Source organism: Diceros bicornis, chromosome 5 (genome assembly GCF_020826845.1).
Source record: "Diceros bicornis minor isolate mBicDic1 chromosome 5, mDicBic1.mat.cur, whole genome shotgun sequence".
Classification (NCBI taxonomy): Eukaryota; Metazoa; Chordata; class Mammalia; order Perissodactyla; family Rhinocerotidae; genus Diceros; species Diceros bicornis.
The window spans coordinates 5,969,137-5,989,983 of NC_080744.1; the positions used below are offsets into that span (position 1 = coordinate 5,969,137).

General features: G+C 42.6%; 3 protein-coding genes across 12 annotated transcripts in view; 1 reads left to right on the plus strand and 2 right to left on the minus strand.

The window, feature by feature from the left end:
- FANCM (FA complementation group M) overlaps positions 1–3,092 on the minus strand; it is a 53,108-nt gene extending 50,016 nt beyond the window's left edge. For 4 of the 5 annotated variants that reach the window (XM_058540640.1, XM_058540641.1, XM_058540642.1 and 1 more), the window contains exons 1-2: positions 2,521–3,092; positions 1,785–1,957 (exon numbers count right to left, since the gene is read on the minus strand). In XM_058540640.1, the coding sequence (XP_058396623.1) occupies positions 1,785–1,957; positions 2,521–3,034 (687 nt within the window). In that variant the 5' untranslated portion in view covers positions 3,035–3,092. The remainder of the gene's footprint in view (positions 1–1,784; positions 1,958–2,520) is intronic. The other variant, XM_058540644.1, reaches the window with a different exon arrangement.
- Positions 3,093–4,408: 1,316 nt separating this feature from the next.
- FKBP3 (FKBP prolyl isomerase 3) lies at positions 4,409–19,539 on the plus strand. The gene is made up of 7 exons (XM_058540657.1): positions 4,409–4,537; positions 6,742–6,843; positions 7,384–7,491; positions 15,235–15,370; positions 15,894–15,961; positions 17,602–17,699; positions 19,197–19,539. Exons 1-7 carry the CDS (start codon positions 4,430–4,432, stop codon positions 19,249–19,251), a joined length of 675 nt encoding a protein of 224 aa, XP_058396640.1. The 5' UTR covers positions 4,409–4,429; the 3' UTR covers positions 19,252–19,539.
- A 510-nt stretch (positions 19,540–20,049) lies between these two features.
- PRPF39 (pre-mRNA processing factor 39) overlaps positions 20,050–20,847 on the minus strand; it is a 42,306-nt gene continuing 41,508 nt past the window's right edge. For all 6 annotated transcript variants that reach the window (XM_058540652.1, XM_058540651.1, XM_058540654.1 and 3 more), the window contains one exon: positions 20,050–20,793. In XM_058540652.1, coding sequence (XP_058396635.1) covers positions 20,737–20,793 — 57 coding nt within the window. In that variant the 3' untranslated portion in view covers positions 20,050–20,736. The remainder of the gene's footprint in view (positions 20,794–20,847) is intronic.

Here is a 20,847-nt window from a genome sequence, read left to right on the forward strand (position 1 = left end):
CTGGAGCCTATATCTAGAATATGCAATGTTGTGTAAACTCTCAGGGCTGTTTGGATATTAATGAAGTCAATGCATGTCTCACTGTACTCAATAAAAGCATAAGCCTTGTAGTTAAAAAAAAAAAAAAAAAATCAGGGCCGGCCCCGTGGCTTAACAGTTAAGTGCGCACGCTCCCATACGGGTGGCCAGGTTCGGATCCCTGGCACGCACCGACACACCGCTTCTCCAGCCATGCTGAGGCCGCGTCCCACATACAGCAACTAGAAGGATGTGCAACTATGACATACAACTATCTACTGGGGCTTTGGGGAAGAAAAAAAAAAGGAGGAGGACTGGCAATAGATGTTAGCTCAGAGCCGGTCTTCCTCAGCAAAAAGAGGAGGATTAGCATGGATGTTAGCTCAGGGCTGATCTTCCTCACAAAAAAAAAAAAATCACCTAATGCCTAGAAATTTTTTGAAAATAAATGAGAAAAGTTACTAAATATAAACTAAATCTACCAAGTGAATTCCATAGAGTTAGAATAAAAATTTATAAATGCCCCTCTCAAGCAGAAACCTTAACACATTGGGTATTAATTTAATTTGGAAAGACAAAAACAAATGAAAAAATATATCCATTGCCTGGCTGAGATCAACTCTAAGAAAGACGACAATTCTCCAGAAGATAATACAGAGATATAATACAATAACACTAAAATCCCCAAGGAAACTACTTTACAAATTCACAAACCAGCAATGAAATTCATGTCTTCGCACTAAATGAAATCAACTTTCCCTTCTATTCTTACTCTATACCCTCTCCCTAGTATCCCGACCAGCTATTACAGTTTTAACTACCACCTCTATGCTGATGATTTCCAAATCTGAATCTCCAGCCCAGAACTCTCCATCGAGATCCATACTTCCACCACCTGCTGCCTCCTGGATATCTACAGCTAGATTCCTCGGAGACGCCCCAAACTCAACAATCTAAAACTGCACTATCTTTCCACAATACCCCAAATCTTCTCTGCCTCCAGAACTCTCCATCTTGACTAGCAGCACCAACATCCTCACAACCTTCCATGTCAGAAACCTGGGGGTCATCCTAAATTCCTCCTACCCCTCACTGTACACTCTGCCTTTAGCCTTCTCTCCTCTAAGCTCTTTTAAATCTTAAGTAATACCCCAGGTAAACATTTTTCAAGGAGTCTCCACTGCCCATGTCCCCTACGGCCTACAAAGAGCATTCAAACTGCTAAGCATAAAATACAAAAGCCTTCGTGACCTCACCCTGACGCACCTCTGCAGCCATATCCGACCTCTTCACCTCTGTACTTTATTTTCCTATAGTACTTAACGGGAAGGTGGGCACTGTCAGGTCTGTTGCACACATTATGCCATTCAATCCTTACAACAACGCTGACAGTTGAGTACTATTTTACCTACCTGCCAAGGAATGACACTGCATATTCACTATCAATCTTTGGATTATCATCTTAGTCCCCAAACTCCACCCATACCCTACTTTGGATCACTGCCTCAACCATGACTAGGCTCTCACCAACTACATTGGACACTAATGGTCTTGTTAAGCTTTAACAACAACAAAAAAAAAGATGGCGGAGACACTGATTTGAATGGATGAAGGGAAGTGTTTCCTATCACCATCTGTTCTGAGATAATGGATATAAGGCTTTTCATAATGATAATACCATCAATAACTCCATCATTAACAATTATTTCCCCAAAACTCTCTTTAACAATGTTTACACTACAAAGTACTTTCTAACAAAATATTACCTGGCAATAAGCATAGTTTCCAAGAGCTCTGTGAGCTTCATCAATAACTAGACACTTTATTTCAGCAGCGGGACAAGCTCCTCGAGAAAGATCATTTACCATGACTTGAGGTGTAAGAAAAAGGACTCTCTTACTGCGCCATATTTCCTTCCTGGTGAAAGCCTGAGTAGATCCTGTAAATAAAAGTGACATTCTACATTCTAAACTCCAACTGTTATCTGTAAAATATAAATAACCTGGTCTACTTTCAGAACGCATTCTCGCTTTGGTAATCCGCTTTCAAAACCAGAACAATGTGACAAATCATCGGAATGCTCTGTTGTGGTCCCGGTGTCAATGCTGGCTCTTACCGAAGACTACGAGACTGACTGTCTTTAGAGAATCCCTACAAAACGGCATAATATTCGAAGAGAAGCAAATTCTTCAAGTGGGAAATCCTGGGGAACAGAGTCAGGAAACCTCACATTCACTCACCCACGGGGTATACACACACAATCGCTTCAAAACGCTCTAACTTGCAAGCTGCTGGGATTCTCTGTAGATTGAATACAGCCTTACTGCTGATCTGTACCGAACCCAGCACCCAACCCAGCCCGTTACGGCTGCAGTTGCTGCAGGGGATGATGTTTTAGGGGAGAGGACCTAAGACGAGCGTACTGTGGTCTGGGGCCTATGCCACAGGGGTCAGGAACGCCTTCAGCTCAGTCTCCACCGGGACGCGCTCTTGCTGAGATACCTGTCATTTCGGCCATGTGGGACTGCGGGATGCCCATCACCCGGTAGCAGGCCTCGATCTGCTGCGTCACCAGAGGTTTGGTGGGGGCCATGAAGACCACCTTGCCGGAGGGGAACCAGCGGTAGAAGTTGTACATGACCACGGCGGCGACGAAGGTCTTGCCGAGGCCGGTGGGCAGACACACCAGCGTGTTGCGGAAGAGCGCGGCGCGCGCGATGTGCAGCTGGTAGTCACGCACCGGGCGGTTGGTGGGGTACACCCACAGCGCGCCCGCCGCGGCGCAGAAGCCGCCGTGCCCCGTGCCCAGCCGCCGCTCGGCCTCGTGCACGGCGACCAGCAGCACGTCGTCGTCCGACTCGGCCTGCGCCTCGGCGGCCGCCGCGGCCGGGGGGCGCGCCCTGGGGGCGCCAGGGCTCCGCGGCCGGCCCGCTCCGGCGCTGCGAGCCGGCGGCCCGGCGGCCCGGGACACGCTGGCGCCCCACGTCTGGAAGAGCGTTCTCTGCCGCCCGCTCATCGGGCCGACGGCCGCCCCAGGCTCCTCTCGGACGCCGGCAGCCGCTGCAGCTCCGGCGCCACCGCCCCAACCCCCATCGGCCCCCTCCCACGAACAGCCAGCCGGAGGCGGGCCCGCGGCCGGCTCGCCCCGTTGGAAAGGCCGCCACTGCGTCTGCGCGGGCAATATGATTGGCCGGCTCGCGGGAAGCCCTGGCGGCCCGCCCGGAGACGCATGCGCATTGCCATTGAGTGGCTCTAAACGAGGGCGGCGTTTCAGTTTTTTGTAAACTCTGAATTTGAATTCCGTTTCCCAGGACGAGGTGTCCGGGCGTCGTTGCTGAAGTGGAATCGCTTAAAATGAGAAAAATAAATGACTTTAAGATCCCGGCGACAATGGGTACCCATGTCCTTGTGAACGTAACGTTACTGAGCGTCTAACGTGCCTTATTCCTCGTGGGCTGTCTTGCTGAATCGGAAGACGAGGCGAGCAGCAGAGGCGATCAGACAGAACTGCTGTCCGCTCTCACTCCGCCCTCCAGGCCGAGGACACAGGCGCCAGGTCCTCCTCCTCACTATTAGGGGTGGAAACCCCTTGTCCTGATGTTTTTATGGTTAACAGGGGGTGAGGGGAGCGGTCCTGTTATTCCCCGGAAACTCCGAGAGAAAGGAGTGGGCGTCCCGCCTCCCTCAGCGGCGGCGGGGTGGCCGCTCCGCTCCAGCGACGCTCGCCCGGCCCCGCGCTGAGCGCCCCGCGTGCACTCGTCCCCTGTCCCCGGGGCGCGCGGACACGGCCCGAGCGTTCCGGGCGTCGCCGGCGTCCCCTCGCGCCGTCCGCCGACGGCCTCCTGCTGCAGCGTCCTCCCGTTTATCCGGTCAGGTTTCTGAAGTTGCCTTACTCGGACTGTGGCCCGTGAGTTTGTATTTTGGGGAGACGACAGGTTGTGCTCTAGTTTCAGTTGTGTCTTTTAAAGGGAGATGGTGGGACGTGGGTTGTTCTGACGGACAGGGACTGAGCCAACTCCGGGGTGCAGTTTTAGGCTCGAACTACGTAAAACGGGGTGAGATGTCTGAATGCTGCCGTTTAAAGCGGGTGCAGAGTTCACAGGCCGAGCAGCCCGTCGGTGACAGTGTGGGAGTGGCCGGTAAACAGCACAGCCATCGGACGCCGCCGCACGGCGGCTCCAGGTACGAGTCAGCGACAGCGCGCGGCCCTCCGCGTAGCCGCGGTTCTCCCCCGGACGCCGCAGAGCAGCCCCCACAGGACAGCCTGCCCGTCACTCAAGGACGCGCCCGCGGCCGCCCAGTCTCGCGGGAGCCCCGCCCCTCGAGTGCGTGCGGGCCAGGCCACGCCCGGGGGCGGGGCGACGCCGAGCGGCGGCGGGCTGGTTCAGTGAAGCGGGGGCAGCGGGGGAAGATGGCGGCCGCCGTTCCGCAGCGGGCCTGGACCGTGGAGCAGCTGCGCAGCGAGCAGCTGCCCAAGAAGGACATTATCAAGTTTCTGCAGGACCACGGCTCCGACTCGGTACCAGGGGCGGCGGGGCGGCCGGGCCGGGCGGCCGAGGGCCGCCTCCCCCCCCGCGCCGCACATCCCGGGTCCCTCCGCCCCGCCCTGCCGCCGCGGCCGTGGCCTGGAGGCCGGGAGGCCGCGTGCGCCCGGCGGCCGCGCTCGGGGGAGGGGGCGCGGCTTTCCCCGGGGCCCGCGGGCGGCCGGCGCGGGGTTGGGAGCCCGGGGGGGGCGGGGGAGCGGCGGCCGCGGCGGGGCCGGCTGCGCCCGGGAGGGGTGCGGGCTCCCGGGAAGTGGGGAGGGCCCCGGACCTCTGCGGGAGCGCTGTGCGCGCTTCTTTCCTCATCTTTACTACACGGCGATTTTTAAAACCCGTGGGTTGTGCTTTAACTTTTTAAAATACCGACGCTGTGAATGACCTTCTCCCGTTATATTAGCGGAGTCACGTGTGCGTTTTGTGTACAGTCTCTCCCATTGTTAGAACCCAACGGAGACGTCTCGGGCATTCTTTATACTGTACGTCCTGCGTTTTTTTCAGCAGTCTCCATCTTAACCGCTCGTCTGTCGTCGCACGTCGTTTTTGTGGGACTTGACTTGTTTTCCTTCGGAAATTAAGATTTAAGTCACCTCTCTTAAGTTGCCGAACGAGCAGCAGTCTGCTTGCGGTGGTTCTGCAGTCTTTTATTGAAGTTCTAAACTTGCATTTAGAAAAATGTTTCTGGGTTCTTTTGAGAGGACTGTCCTTTACTTTCATTTTGAGGGGTCTTGAAGGGGAGATAAAATTATTCTCCAGCTTCCAGTTCCATACTCCTGAATAATTACCCTGACGTCAGTAAGTATTTGTACATCTGTAGCAAGAACTATGCTCAGCATGTGGGGATACAAGGATGAAAAAGAAAGACCGTGCCTCGGGGATACCATTTTAGTGGAAGCTTTTTTCTCTTAAGCCAATTCATATTACAACTGGAACAATGGAATATAGCATATTCTCCAGTGTTCATTCACATACTTAAACCTGTATTGACAGTCACGATTTTATTGATCATAAGATGACAAGGAGGTGTTTATATTTGGGATATTTTTCTGGAACCTTGCTAAAGAAATCACAAGAGTGCTAAAGCAACTGATTACTTCTATTTAATTAAAATAGCCGTTCCCCATCAGCGTTTGTCATTTAGAACATTTCTATAAGAGGGGGAGAGAAAAAGCAGAGGGGGAAAAAATACAGTAGTGATAGTGTTCGAAAAACTGCTTTATCAAGAGGGTAGAAGATGCCAGAGGACAACTTTGAGAAAGTAACAAAAGGGGGAATCAAGCAAGGACCACGAAACAGACAAGGAAGCAGAATAAAATAAGGGAAAACAAGTTATTAAAATTCCCACGTTATGTGATTTTGAGGTGAAGTAACATGATCTGATGACTTGATATTTGAGGAGTATTTTGGTGTCCATCTGCCAACCTAGTCTTATGTTTGAGAGAAATGGAATTCTGTTACTTTGAGTTATTAAACCCATTATTTTATTAATCATAATAGCTAATATTTAGTTAGTTCTTAGTATGGGACAGGCTCTATGCTAAATGGATTATTGCATTTATCCTTAAAACAGCCCTCTGTCATAGATGCCCTTGTTAATCTTCCACTGTGATAGAGAAACCGAGTCTTAGGAAAGCTTAGTCCCTTGTCAAAAGTCAGACAGCTAGGATTTTAACCCACATGGTCGGACTCTACTGCCCGTAGACTTAACCAGTATATATCTAGCCTTGTGTAACAGTGCTTCCCAGTCTGCCAAGAATGGGTTGCAGATGTGTCAAGATAGCTGTGCCTGATGTGGCTGGAGGCTCCCGTGGCCAGGGCCAAGTAACATCCTGCCAAGAGCAGTTTCGCCCAGTTACCAAAGTGTGCTGCTACATAAATGTGTTTTTCTGTGAGTTCCATGATGGGGGGAAAAAAGGGTTAGTTATGCGCCAGTGTGACCCCACATAATATTACAGTTCCAGTCTCGTGAATAATTCTTATAAAATACCCAGCATGTTTTTTTAATCTTCCTTAAATCTTTTTTTGTTGTTATGCAGTAGAATATGAAATATAATGCTTATTTCATTTCTTCTGTCATTAATAGTACTATTAGAAACATAATTGCTAACATAAAAGGTCATTTTCTAATTTAAGACCCTTCTTACATGAGGGGAATTATTTTGACTAACCAGCTTTTTCTTTATAGTTTCTTGCAGAACATAAATTATTAGGAAACATTAAAAATGTGGCTAAGACAGCTAACAAGGACCATTTGGTTACAGCCTATAATCATCTTTTTGAAAGCAAGGTGAGTATTGTTATTTATTACCAGAGTATTTTTACCAGAACATCATTTTAGATATTTTATTCCCAAAAAGAAGTTTTAAATGCCTTTATTTGCAGAATATATAGGAGTTTTTCTTAACTAGCTGTCAAATCTGGTGAGGCTAATCTGCAGCATGGCAGCATGTTAAATTGTGACAACAAATTCTTAAGGGCACTGAAAAAGTTATAAATCCAAAGTAAGTTCCATTTCATTAATGAATTTAAAATCTGGGCTGGACTTAGGCTGAGCCTTAAGAAAAACAGATTTTAAGAAATTCCCCAATATTTGTTACTATGAAGTGACCGTCTTGCACAGAAAAGAATCTTAATAAAGATGGTTTGAGGGTCATAATTTGTTGAAATGCTTAACGTAAGAGTCTTGGTTTGTCCTTGGGCAGTTCCGTTTGTTCTGTTTGTTTACACTTGAGTTACGTAGCCTGTATTCACAGTGCAGATAGTCATTTCACTGAGAGGCTTTCGGCCTGTCCCAAATATGATAAACATGAGAACGTTTTCCTTGCAGCGTTTCAAAGGTACCGAAAGTGTAAGTAAAGTGTCCGAGCAGGTGAAAAATGTGAAGCTTACTGAAGATAAACCCAAAGAAACCAAGTCTGAAGAGACTTTGGATGAGGTTTGTAGATCATATTTTCTTATTTTGTTTTTCGTGTGAACTTGACGAAGGCATTTGCTTACAGCACTGATTTCCCATGGTGAGCGTAGTTGAGTATGGCCACCTTCAGTGAGCCAAACACTGGTTTGGACGTGTCATCTCCCGCAGGTGTATGAATCAGGAAAAAAGCCTGAGAAACCAGTAGTTTACAGTTAGTAAACTTTTCCTGTGAAAAACCTCTAGCTTTGTATTTTATATGGCCTCTACGTCTGGCCAGACCTGAGTTTTCAAAGCTATCAAAGTCCTGATTTTATAGCAAAGGTGGACTGAGTGAAAGAAACTTCATTTTGATTATTTTTTCTACTATACGTGGTGTCCTTAGCAATGGGAATATTTGGTCCAGGCCTGGCTGCGGGGTGTGGGTTTATCTGTCTCATCTTTCCCAGCCCAAGTTTGATATTTTGGTACAAAGGTTTGAAGAAGCAAATAAAACCATTTCTTCAAATGGACAGCCTTAGTAGAGCTGAACTGATTATAATCCTGCCACTTCTGTAGTATCTTACGAACCAAGCTCGCTCATTCCTGGCAGTCTTAGTATCAGTGATAATAATCTAATAATAATAATATCAGTTCTTCAGTTCTTATAAAGAGATACAGCCTATTGGTGAAAGTGTAGCATTTGGGTATTTGTGGACAGACTGTAAGTTCAGGTGTAGAATTACAGATGTTTATATGACTAAAGCTAGTTAATTTGCATGATCTTTTCCTGTTGGTTGAAAAGCACAAATTAGTGTTTGTGGGTATATACACACAATGAAGCAATTTTGAGGTTTATCACAACTAATATTATTTGATGTTATTTATACTGGGCAGGTATTGAGTGGCTACTAAGGTAAATAGGGGTATAATAATTACTAAAAGGGTTGCAAAAGCAATTGGCAAAATAGTTTACCTTCCAGAAAATTAGAATAAGGGAGGTATGAGGTAGCAGATAGTGTATCATTAAGAGGTTAAGAAAAAGAGAGTTACAAAGAAAAATAAAAGGCTGTAAAGGGCTGGAGACAGTCTAGAGAGATCTTGTGAGGGTCCTAATCTGTATCCTTTTCTTTAAGACCTCTTTTCATTTCACTAACCAGCCTGAGCCCAGTTGTGCGCTCTCATTGTCCTCCCAGCGCCTGGATTCCATAGCCTCCTGGCCAATACTGTGTTGATGCCTGCTGTCTGCTTTCTCTGTTTGTGCTTTGGGACTGCAGAGTGAGCACTGGGAAGAAAAATAATCATAAAACTGTTTATTGGGATTAGTATACATTCATGCTTCCTATCAGCACGGTTTCTAGTTTCACCGCTACTTAGCAGCTTTTACGCTATCCCACGCTCGATTGCCCATCACGTTGCCCACGTAAACTGCTTGACACTTTCTCACAAATTCTCAGTCCTCTTTTACTGCTGTGTCATTACATACTGCTGTGTTCTGTTTTACCAAAATGTTAACATCTAGAGTTGTAACCATTCTCTTCTTCCTAGCTTAATCGTTCTCTGATTCTTTGGCTCTCTTTTTCCTTCTCATGTTTCTCTCGGTACTAATGCTCTCAAATATCTCCCTTCTTTTTCAAATCTTTATTCATTCCTTTTTGATTTCTCAAGCATTCCAAGGCCTCAGACCTGGAGTGTTGGAAAAGTCACTCAGCTAATCTTATGCCTTCATTCTTTCTTCATCCACTCAGCCCCAAAATGGCTATTCTAGTAAGCTTTCTAAAATAATATTTTGCAAACTACACCCTGCTCAAAAATCTTCAGTAAATCTGTACTGTCTAGAACTGCGCTGTCCAGTACATTAGTCACTAGCCATATGTGGCTACTGAGTGCTTCATGGCTACTCCAGATTGAAATGTGCTTTCAGTATAAAATATGCACTCAATTTCAAAGGCTTAGTGTGATTCAGCACATGGTATCTAAATTTTTTGTTTGTTTTTCTGTGAGGAAGATCAGCCCTGAGCTAACTTCTGTGCTAATCCTCCTCTTTGCTGAGGAAGACAGGCTCTGAGCTAACATCTATTGCCAATCCTCCTCCTTTTCTTTCTCTTTTTCTCCCCAAAGCCCCAGTAGATAGTTGTATGTCATAGCTGCACATCCTTCTAGTTGCTGTATGTGGGACGCTGCCTCAGCGTGGCTGGAGAAGCGGTGCGTCAGTGCGCGCCCAGGATCCGAACCCTGGGCTGCCATTAGCGGAACGCATGCACTTAACCGCTAAGCCACGGGGCCGGCCCCCGGTATCTATATTATTTATCTCTACCTTATTTATTTTAATGTAAAGAACCTTTCTAATAGCTCTTACTGGGCTTTAAATAAACCAGTGATAGTCAATATATTTTTTGTTTGTATTTTGTTTTTGTTTTGTGAGGAAGATCAGCCATGAGCTAACGTCCAATGCCAACTCTCCTCTTTTTGCTGAGGAAGACTGGCCCTGGGCTAACATCCATACCCATCTCCCTCCACTTTATATAGGATGGCGCCACAGCATGGCCTGACAAGTGGCGCGTTGGTGCACACCCGGGATCCGAACCTGGGACGCCAGTAGCAGAGCGCACTCACTTAACTGCCACACCATGGGGCCGGCCTCTATATTTGTTGCCTGTTATGTATTAAATAGTGTTTTGGAAAGTTTTCAAGTATAAATGAATATTGGATCAGAGAGGTATAAGTTGGGGCAGGAACTCACATTCAGCAGTCAGAAATGACTGTAGAAGTTCTCAAGCCAAAAACTTGAGATTCATCCTTTGTAACTTCTTCACATCTAATCGTCACCAAATTCTATTGATTCTGCATGAACATCTCAAAGCCATTCATCTGTTGTCATCCTCACTGTTACCACCCTCATATAGACCTAGACTGGTAGACTAACCTCTTCCAAACTAGTCTCCCACTTTCTCTTTTGATTGCCTATCCATTCCTCACACTGGGGCACAATGATCTGTTTAAAACACAAATCTGATTCTACAGCTTCTCTGTTTAAAACTGTTAATTGGCTGCTCATTGACCTGAAGTTCAAAACCCAGATTCTTGGGCCGGCCCCGTGGCTTAGCAGTTAAGTGCGTGCGCTCCGCTGCTGGCGGTCCGGGTTCGGATCCCGGGCGCGCACTGACTCACCGCTTCTCCGGCCATGCTGAGGCCGCATCCCACGTACAGCAACTAGAAGGATGTGCATCTATGACATACAACTATCTACTGGGGCTTGGGGGGGCGGGGATTTTAAACCCAGATTCTTAACGTGTGCTCCAGGTCTCCCCAGCCTCCTCCCGTACCACTCTCTCCGTTGCTTCTCCCTTGCTGAGTGCACTGTGTGCATGTTCTTCCCTGCTATGAAAGTGCTGTTCTGTGTGTAAACCTTCCCCCTTCGCCTGAGTAACTTCTCTTGTCCTTCAGGGTACAATTTAAACATTACTTCACAGAATCTTCTCCCAGCGTATAGCCTGTACTGGGTTAGGTCACTGTGTCATTCCCATCTTAGCACCCTGTGCTTCCTCTGTGGCTCTCATATGTGATCATACATGTCTGTATTCTCTGCTAGAGGGAGGGCCAGACATGTCTGCCAGCTCACCTATGTATCTGCAGTTGCTAACATGTAGAACATGCTCATGTATTTCTTGAATTAATAATAGGAATACTATACTCTCACTTTTAGAGGCTATGATGTCATCCAGTTAATTGCGATTTTAATGATTACTCTCAGACAAAGTTCCTTTATCTCTGGGTCTAAAAGTATCAAGTTCAGACCCAATCTTGGAATGTAGTTCTTCTCATCACTCTGGACTAAGAAATTGCTGCAAAGCCAGGAAATTACCTAAAAGCCAGATCCGTTCAAGCACATAACTCCAGAATTGCACTGGAACTGATCTGACCTCTCACCATGAACCAACCAGGTTCTTGAAATGAAACCCCAAGTCAGATCAAATAACTAAAGCAGCATTTCTCAAAGTGTATTATATAAGTCCGGGAAGTTCCAGGGTGTTGTCTGGCATCATCAAAAGCTGTACCTTTTGTCTCCTACTTGAAGATTCACATTGCATATTACCTAATAACAGCTCTGAGAAGTCATGTAGAGGCATATTTAACTTTGGTTAACATAGTGTTTCCTGAAGTTATTTACGTTAGATGCCTTTTCTTCTGACAGTGTTAACAACACCCAGGAATGAGTGATCCATAAAAGACTCTCTGAAACACTGAAATGGAGGCCATCAGTGGGCAGATTGGCATTCACCATTAAGATTGAACCATAACCACCAATTTAATGTGTTTTTGCATTGTTTTAGAACCTCTAATGTAGATAACAGAACATGCCCAAGCAACTTGGGACAACATATGGAAAAACAATGGAATGACAGACATTAAGATTTAAAATGTGGTTATTGTTCACTAATCATACCTTATCCATTCAAATAGTTATATGTAATTTCTTTAATAAAGTCTTAAGATACTCTGATATTCTCACATAATGAATATATGTAGTCATTGTCATTTTGTGGCTTTTAAATTTTAATTAAAATTATTTCCAAATTTGGGATATATGTTACCAGATTTTGTCAAGTCAACTTTATTTTTTTAAAAACATTTATTTTTCGGGCCAGCTCCGTGGCTTGGCGGTTAAGTGCGCGCGCTCTGATGCTGGCGGCCCGGGTTCGGATCCCGGGCGCGCCCCGAGGCACCAGTTCTCCGTCCAACCCGAGGCCGAGTCCCACGTACAGCAACTAGAGGGATGTGAACCTATGACATGCAACTATCTACTGGGGCTTTGGGGGGAAAAAAATGAATAAATAAAATCTTTAAAAACATTTATTTTTCTGATACAAAAATAATTATGCTCCTTTTTTTTTTTGATGAGCAAGATTGGCCCTGAGCTAACATCTGTTGCCAATCTTCCTCTTTTTGCTTGAGGAAGATTGGCCCTGAGCTAACATCTGTGGCAGTCTTCCTCTATTTCTTATGTGGATGCCACCACAGCATGGCCTGATGAGGGGGGTGTAGGTCCGCACCCAGGATCTGAACCCACGAACCCTGGGCTCCCGAAGCGGAGTGCACAAACTTAACCACTATGCCACCAGGCTGGCCCCTGTGCTATTTTTAAAGTAGAAAACAAGAGAAAAGAATTAAGAATACATAATTTCAACACCTAGAATGAACATGTTGAACATTTCAGAATGTGTTCTTTGCATATATATTTTTTATTAAGGTATTGTTGACATACAATATTAGTTTCAGGTACAACATAGTGATTCAACATTTATTCACATACAAAATGATCACCCTGATAAGACTGGTAACCATCTGTCATCATACAAAGTTATTACAATATCGTTGACTATGTTCCCTATGCTGTAATTCCCTACATTACATCCCCATGACTGACTTATTTTATGACTGGAATTTTTGAATGTTTTCTATGCATATATTTATTTAAATAGTTGAGATTTTACTGTGGTTAGAACTTTCTATTGATTTTTCACTTAATAAGAATTTTTCCACTTTATTAAAAACTCAGTATTACCATAAATGTGTGATTATTTTGCCATTTTGGATAAGTGTATCGAATAATTGCATAAAGATTTTTTCCTGAGTTTCACATTACCTCTCGAGCATATATCTGTATAAATTGAATTATTTGTCACGCTTGTAACTTTAAATTGCATTCCTAAGAGATGACACCAGTTTACACTGCTACCAGTAGACCCCTGACCATTGACGGTAGCATTTCTCACTAAAACAAGCTTGGAATGGGAGTGTCAGGGAGGAAGTTAATGCTTGCTTTTGTGATACACATTGTACTCGAGCTGTAGACGTGACTTTCTTTTGATTTAGGGAGGCAGCCTGGCTTAGTTGAAAGTGCTGATAATCCTTGGACTCTGAATTGGATAGGGCTTTGTACCCTTTGCAAGCCTTATTTTCTCTATAAAAGATGGGGAAAACACTGCCAGAGTGCTGTGTGGTTAAATGAATTGACATAAGAAAAGGACTTGAGGGCCGGCCCCGTGGCTTAGCAGTTAAGTGCACACGCTCCACTACTGGTGGCCCGGGTTCAGATCCTGGCCGCACACCGACGCTCCGTTTGTCCGGCAATGCTGAGGCCGCGTCCCACATACAGCAACTAGAAGGATGTGCAACTATGACATACAACTATCTAGTGGGGCTTTGGGGGAAAGAAGGGAGGAGGATTGGCAATAGATGTTAGCTCAGAGCCGGTCTTCCTCAGCAAAAAGAGGAGGATTAGCACGGATGTTAGCTCAGGGCGGATCTTCCTGACAAAAAAAAAAAAAGGAAGAAAGAAAAGGAATAATACCTGACACTCCCTCTGTGCTTCAGAGGGAGTGAAGTTTATATCCAGGCTGCCTGGTTTCCAATCCTGCTCAGCCACATACGAACTGTAGGACCTGAAGCAAGTTACTTAACCACTCTATCCTTGTATTTCCTTACCTGTAAAATAGGGATAATAGTCCCTACACCTCCTCAGGTAGTGAGAGTTGAGAGTTAATGTATGTGAAGCATTTGAAAGAGTGCCTGGCACATAGAGGGCGCTCAGTAGATGTCAGCTATTTTAACTGTAAACATCAGTGGAGGTTAACTATCATTATCACTGTTATTTGAGGTATTTTGGTATAGTGGAAAGAACATGGGCTTTATTCAGACAAACAAGTCCATATTCATTCTCTACTACTCATTAGCTCTGCTGCATAAATTCTCTGAACTTCACTCTCTTCGTCTGCAAAAACGCAAGTAGGTGATACCTTCTTCAGAGGATTGTTAAGATTAAGTGCGATGGTATGTGTTAAGTGACTGGGAAATGATAGGTGTTTAATACGTCTTATTTCCTTTCCCATTATTAAATATTCTATAGTGTAAAATTCTAAATATTCTTAAGTTTAACTAGGAAATTGCTTTCCTCACATATATGAATCACCATTGATTAGATTAGTCTTTAGCTTTTTTTTTTTTCCCCCCCCTTGGCAAGGAAGATTGGCCCTGAGCTAACATCTGTTGCCAGTCTTCCTCTATTTTGTATGTGTTACTGCCACAACATGGCTTGATGCACAGTGTAGGTCCACACCCACAAACCCCAGGCCGCTGAAGCAGAGCATGTGAACTTAACCACTACGCCACTGGGCCAGCCCCTCCTTTAGCTTTTTTTTAAAAAGACCCTGATAATCCTGCTTTGTTCTAGGAAATATGCCTGTTATGGTAATTTCTATAGATAATTCCATTTGTTGTGTGAACTTATTTTCAAATTGAGAAACAGATGCAACATTACTGTATTCATGCTAATTGGATATAATGAAAATATTTAGTAATGTCAATTATTGGTGCTGAAACAACTCAGATCTTTGGAAAAATGTCACAATGTTTTATTTAATGCCTTATGATTTATAAGAATTAAATAGTAATGATATTTCTAACCTTGGGAAATAACTGGATTCATTTTATGGTTTGTTGAATAATTAATAGAATCTTGACAAAAGAACGTTGGTTTCCAAAGCTGTAAGTTATTTGAAATTATAGATATGCTAGTTACTAACATTCTTGTCACAGACTTGAAATGAGATAGTGCATGTTTTAACTCACAGAAGTGAACCAGAGGCAAAACAGTTTGTTGCCAGATCTGTGAAACTCTGTGACTAGACTTAGGTCTAGAGTTGGCTAAGTATTGTCTTTGTCATCTTGCTAGAAGGACATGAGTTAATAACTCATGTCTGTGTGTTTTTGTTTGTTTGTTTTTAGGGTCCACCAAAATATACAAAATCTGTTCTTAAAAAAGGTGATAAAACCAACTTTCCCAAAAAGGGAGACGTTGTTCATTGCTGGTATACAGGAACACTACAGGACGGCACTGTTTTTGATACTAATATTCAAACAAGTAAGTCTAAATGTAATCTTATCTTTTTGGCTTTAAGGCATTGCAAAATATTTGTGTGGCAGATGAGCAGAAAAAGGCAGTACCTTTTTCTTGCCTGTCACTTTTCTCCAGAATCTTTTGCACCTGTGGTTTACTTTAAGCGGTCTTCATTTAAAGTAGGTCTTCCACTACATATTGGCTGGGTAAATAAAGACCTCTTGGTCATCGGAAACCAAAAAATAAAGAAGCTTAGTCTAAACTTGGTTATTGTCCCAAAGCAAGGCTTTAACATTTTAATATAAAAGGTAGAATACAGTACTATTTTAGTAATATAAATTGATGTCCCTCCCCTCTCTCCTCCCCATTTGGACCATAATTATTTTTACGTTCAGAATTTTCTTCTTGAGTTACCTGGCTTTCTGAGTTTTTATTTCTTTTTAAATGCATAGTATGGTAAATTCTGAAATCAATTTAAAGACTTAAATCACTATATTTTTCCATTGGAACTTAATTTCATCAATTATAATGAAAATCTGTTTTACAGGTTCAAAGAAGAAGAAAAATGCCAAGCCTTTAAGTTTTAAGGTTGGAATAGGCAAAGTTATCAGAGGAGTAAGTAAAGAACAGCAGTGAATCACTAGAGATTGTGGCATATGCTTGTGGTATGGTGCCATAAACAATTAGGATTGGGGATATGATGAAAAGAAAACAATCTTCAGAGTGTGACAAATCGGGTCCTGTCATTACTAACTGATCTGGCACAAGTTCAGTTCTCTGGGTCTTAGTTTCCCAATCTATAGAAATAAGGACGGTATAGCCTACCTCGGGTTGTTAAAAAGATTAAATGAGCATAACTTAAAGCACGTAATATAGTAGGGACTCAAATTTCCTTCGATGTCTACCCCTTTTATTGTGTTTTTCTTCATAAAGAAATTGTCAGAATGTTTGACTTGCTAAATTTGTTTTTAAAATTCTCATAAAATGTTACATAGCTGTTATACCACTTATACACGATCAAGAAAGATAAAATATCTGTCTTGCTGAAGTACTGATAGAAGCAGCAGTTTGTTCTGTAGCCTCACCTCTCACAAGCTGGGCTCACACCAGAAAATCTTTCAGATGTAAGCATGCCTTTACCCCACCCTTACATGTGAGAGTGAACAGAAGGAAACTTTGAGAAAAGAGGACGTTAGGCTTGAGCTGTGCTGACCGCTGCAGTGTACAAAAGGAGATGAAAGAGCAGGGCTGATTATCAGCTTCACTGAATCCCGATGTCATGCTAAGGCCCACTCATTACTCAGGACTTCAGACATTAATAACTGAAACGCCTATTTAAATGCAGTTATGAGAACTCTCAATGTGTTATTCGTTGTACTGTGGGTTAAGTCCTAAAATACTGGTTCAGTCATGTTCAGAGCCCAAAACAGAATATAAAACATCTTGAAACTAAAGATTTAGTTGAGAATAACCTTAACTGCTGCTACTTGATTATACCAAGTTGATAGCAACTATATATCAAGCTGAGCATTTTTCTATTTCTGTAACTAATTTGCTTACTGGTAAATTTCTTCTAGTGCACATATTCTTATTTCCAGTATGTGACAGCTCTGTCTGTATCCCTTGAGCTTTACGTGATTGTTACATTTTCAACAGAGTATATGAGAGTAGTAATGTATCCTGTATTCTTGTATCATACTGATTTAACTGTTTTGGGGCATTATTTGGGCATTAAGATCCAAATTTGGACAGAATGCAGCAGCAACCCAGAAACTGTCGTTTCTTTGAATAGTTTTACTTTGTGCAGAACATGTTAATGCTCTAACATATAGATGGTTTTATGTGCCATCATGACTCCACTATTACAATTTGGTCATCTTAAGGCAGTTTTAGAGTGAATACTTATTAGTTTATCCCTATAAAAATAAAGTTTGTCCTGTGACCTAAAAGTATAGCAAATTTTTTATGATAATGCCAACAAACTGGTTTCCGTAATGTATGACATGTTACAGTTTACAAAACATTTGAGGAGTTTGAGTATTACGCTAAAAAATTATTGTTTAATATATCCTTATTTTTTTTCATTGTGGAAATAAAGGACAAAGATTTAGGGACTTACCCAAGGACATTACCTTAGGACATAATGCAATCCAGTAACAGAATGCTTGTCTGTATATAATCTTGCCTGTATTCTGGTTTTCCATGTATTTTTTTTCAAAATATCATTAGTTTTTACTTTATGTTCTTGCCTTTAGTGGGATGAAGCACTCTTGACTATGAGTAAAGGAGAAAAGGCTCGACTGGAGATTGAACCAGAATGGGCTTATGGAAAGAAAGGACAGCCTGATGCCAAGTATCCTTTTTTCCTATGTAATTAAAGGAAAAAACACTAAGAAAGATCATCTGAAGGTATGAAAGATGCTGTCTAGGTTAACCTCCAGATCAGGAATCCTTTCCAGACCAATCTTCCTGATACTTAGATGCTTTTGTGTCAACATCCCCAATATAGACGACAGTTAATATTTTCTGTTAGTACCAAGTATTCAAACTTGAGCTGGAATCTACCTTTTTTCCTCTAATTCAAGCTCTCAATTTTCAAGACCTAAACTGTAAAGTTTCAATTTTCATCTTTGAAAGGCAATTCTTAACGTTTGGAGGGTTTACTTCAAGGAGTTAAGATGCCAGATACAAATAGCTGTAGCATGGGCCGGCTCCGTGGCTTAGTGGTTAAGTGCGCGCACTCCGCTGCTGGCGGCCTGGGTTCGGATCCCGGGCGCGCACCAACGCACCGCTTCTCCAGCCATGCTGAGGCCGCATCCCACATACAGCAACTAGAAGGATGTGCAGTTATGACATACAACTATCTACTGGGGCTTTGGGGGGAAAAAAATAAATAAATAAAATCTTTAAAAAAAAAATAGCTGTAGCAAATTGTAGGATGTAAATGTGGCTCGTGGTAATTTTATGGTACAGTGTAAAATTATGTATAAAAATATAAAAACTATGCTACCATATAATTTTAGGCAATTAAATGGGTACTCAAAGCTTAGAAATGGAACACATGTTGAGGACTACTAGTTGTGAAATGACGGAGACCACAGGTCCAACATAGTATAAGCATTTGTGATCACTACTAATGACAACACTTTTCTGATAGGCCCAGTTTGTGAACATTAAAAAAAAAAGAAAAAAAAAAATCATGACTCCAGACCATTCTGACCAGAACAATCCAGTAGGTAAGTGGGAAGGCAGTTTTTCTATTGTGGGTTCCATTCCCAATGGACTAGTTGGACCACTTAGAATAAGTTTCGGGGGAAGAAAAATGGAAGTTCTCTCTAGTCTTACCAGTTAAAATTATTTGGGAATAGTCAGATGGCCAACTACAGCCCCCCTCCCCCCTCATGTGAAGCATCTCAAGACCAGTCAGATAAAATCACACTCTTCATCACTGAACTCAGCATCTTAAAATTCACAGCAAATATCATGTACTACCTCATACAAACTTATATACTCTAAACTAGATTGAAATCACTCTTTCGAGTACTGAGTAGCAGTCTTCATTAAGTGGTGGCTAATTTGGGAGTACTAGTGAGGCATCCAGGTAAGGAAGATCCTAGTGCAAACTCAACTTACGTGGTCAGCCTACAGTAATAGGTTATGATCTCCATTCACAAGGATACTGTTAGGAATCTGTAGGCTAGTACATATTAGCCTCTGAATCAGCTATAAAGCCCTTCCCTTGGGGGTTAATTACCAATATGCAGTATACATAATTCTAATTTTAGACTAAAGTTATTGAGAGTGAAAGGAGAAGCAATTTTTATCAAATTTACCTTGACTTATGCAACAGAATTCCACCCAATGCAAAACTCATTTTTGAAGTGGAATTAGTGGATATTGATTGAAATAGCAATGTTTCAGATCTCAAGACATCAGCAACAATAAAACATGGCCTTGAAGAAACTTATGTAACTAATTAGAGCTGGTTACTATTATAAGGGAAGAGTCAACTGGAAAATTCAAGAAGTTAGGACTTGTTTACTTGATCCCCAATTAAGAAACATAACCCCTTATAAATCCCTCAAGTTTAAAATATTTTACTACAGCTGGGTAAAATATTGGTTAAGGAGAACTGATTTTCCTCTTACCTCATGTTGTAAACTATAAGGCTCAATAAAAATTTATCCAATGTCTTGATTTGTTTGGTGTTAATATATTTATCAGTGTTTTCATTAGGTTAACCAGGATAAGGCTTCATCAAACCAGGGAGTAACAGTAAAATTGGGCAGCTTTGCCAGGGACACTCATCTTAAAAGTCTTTAAATAAATAAGTATTCCTGATAGTGAGACAGCAAAAGCATAGAGATTGAGAGACAGCTACAAGGTCTAATAGCTGAATTCAAGAAAAGTACGTTTTGGGGCCGGCCCCGTGGCTTAGCGGTTAAGTGTGTGTGCTTCCGCTGCTGGCAGCCTGGGTTCGGATCCCAGGCGCGCACCAACGCACTGCTTCTCCGGCCATGCTGAAGCCACGTCCCACATACAGCAACTAGAAGGATGTGCAGCTATGACATACAACTATCTACTGGGCTTTGGGGGAAGAATAAATAAAATCAAGAAAAGTACGTTTCAATGACCACTAATAATGGTGAATATAAAGTTAATGTTAGTAGGTGATCCCCCCCAAATAAATTCATAACAATTAGTGGTGAGTCTTCAGTTTTATTACAAAAATGAAGATGATCAGTTTGATCAAAATGAAAGCTTGCTCACAAGTTTTACATGAATATTCTAAATACAAAGTCTCCTGAAATAACATACTTTTGATATGATTTTCATTTTTTAAAGGGATGCAGACATTCCATTTTCTCATTTACAATCTCTACTCCAAGACATGGTATTTTAATAGTATACCTTTTCTGCAGTTAGATCCAAATTCACAAGGATAATTGAAACACACAGACAAAACCTCGTCAGCAAAGGTTAAAAATCCATTTTGTTTTGTTTTACAGAGGAGGTAAATCCTTAATAACCAGCCCTTATGTGTTTTCAGCATCTTGTACTACAGTGACATGATTGCAGTCAGTTTTTTTTCCTACCCCTTAAGGCTACAAAACTGTTGGAAATGCATTGCAAAAAGAATTCTAGACCACTTAATGCAAAAATCAAAAAAATAGTTCTCCAATAAAAAGTAAATTTTATAAATGGTAGGAAATAGTATCTGTGGTAAGCTACTAAATGACATTTTCTCCTATTACTAAACAAATCATGTACACAGAAACAGGGAAGACAAGTTATCAAATGCAACAAGCTTATGCCATGTTTACATCCCTCATTAAAAAAAAATAATTTCATACTTTTCACACACTCCATCCGATATTTACATTTTCCCATCAGGTTGGAGGGGGAGGATAATACTGTCCATAATTCCAAGGATTCTGATAATTGTACTGAAAGGAAAAAGCAAACATGTTAGCATACTACAACTATGGCTGAGTTCATAT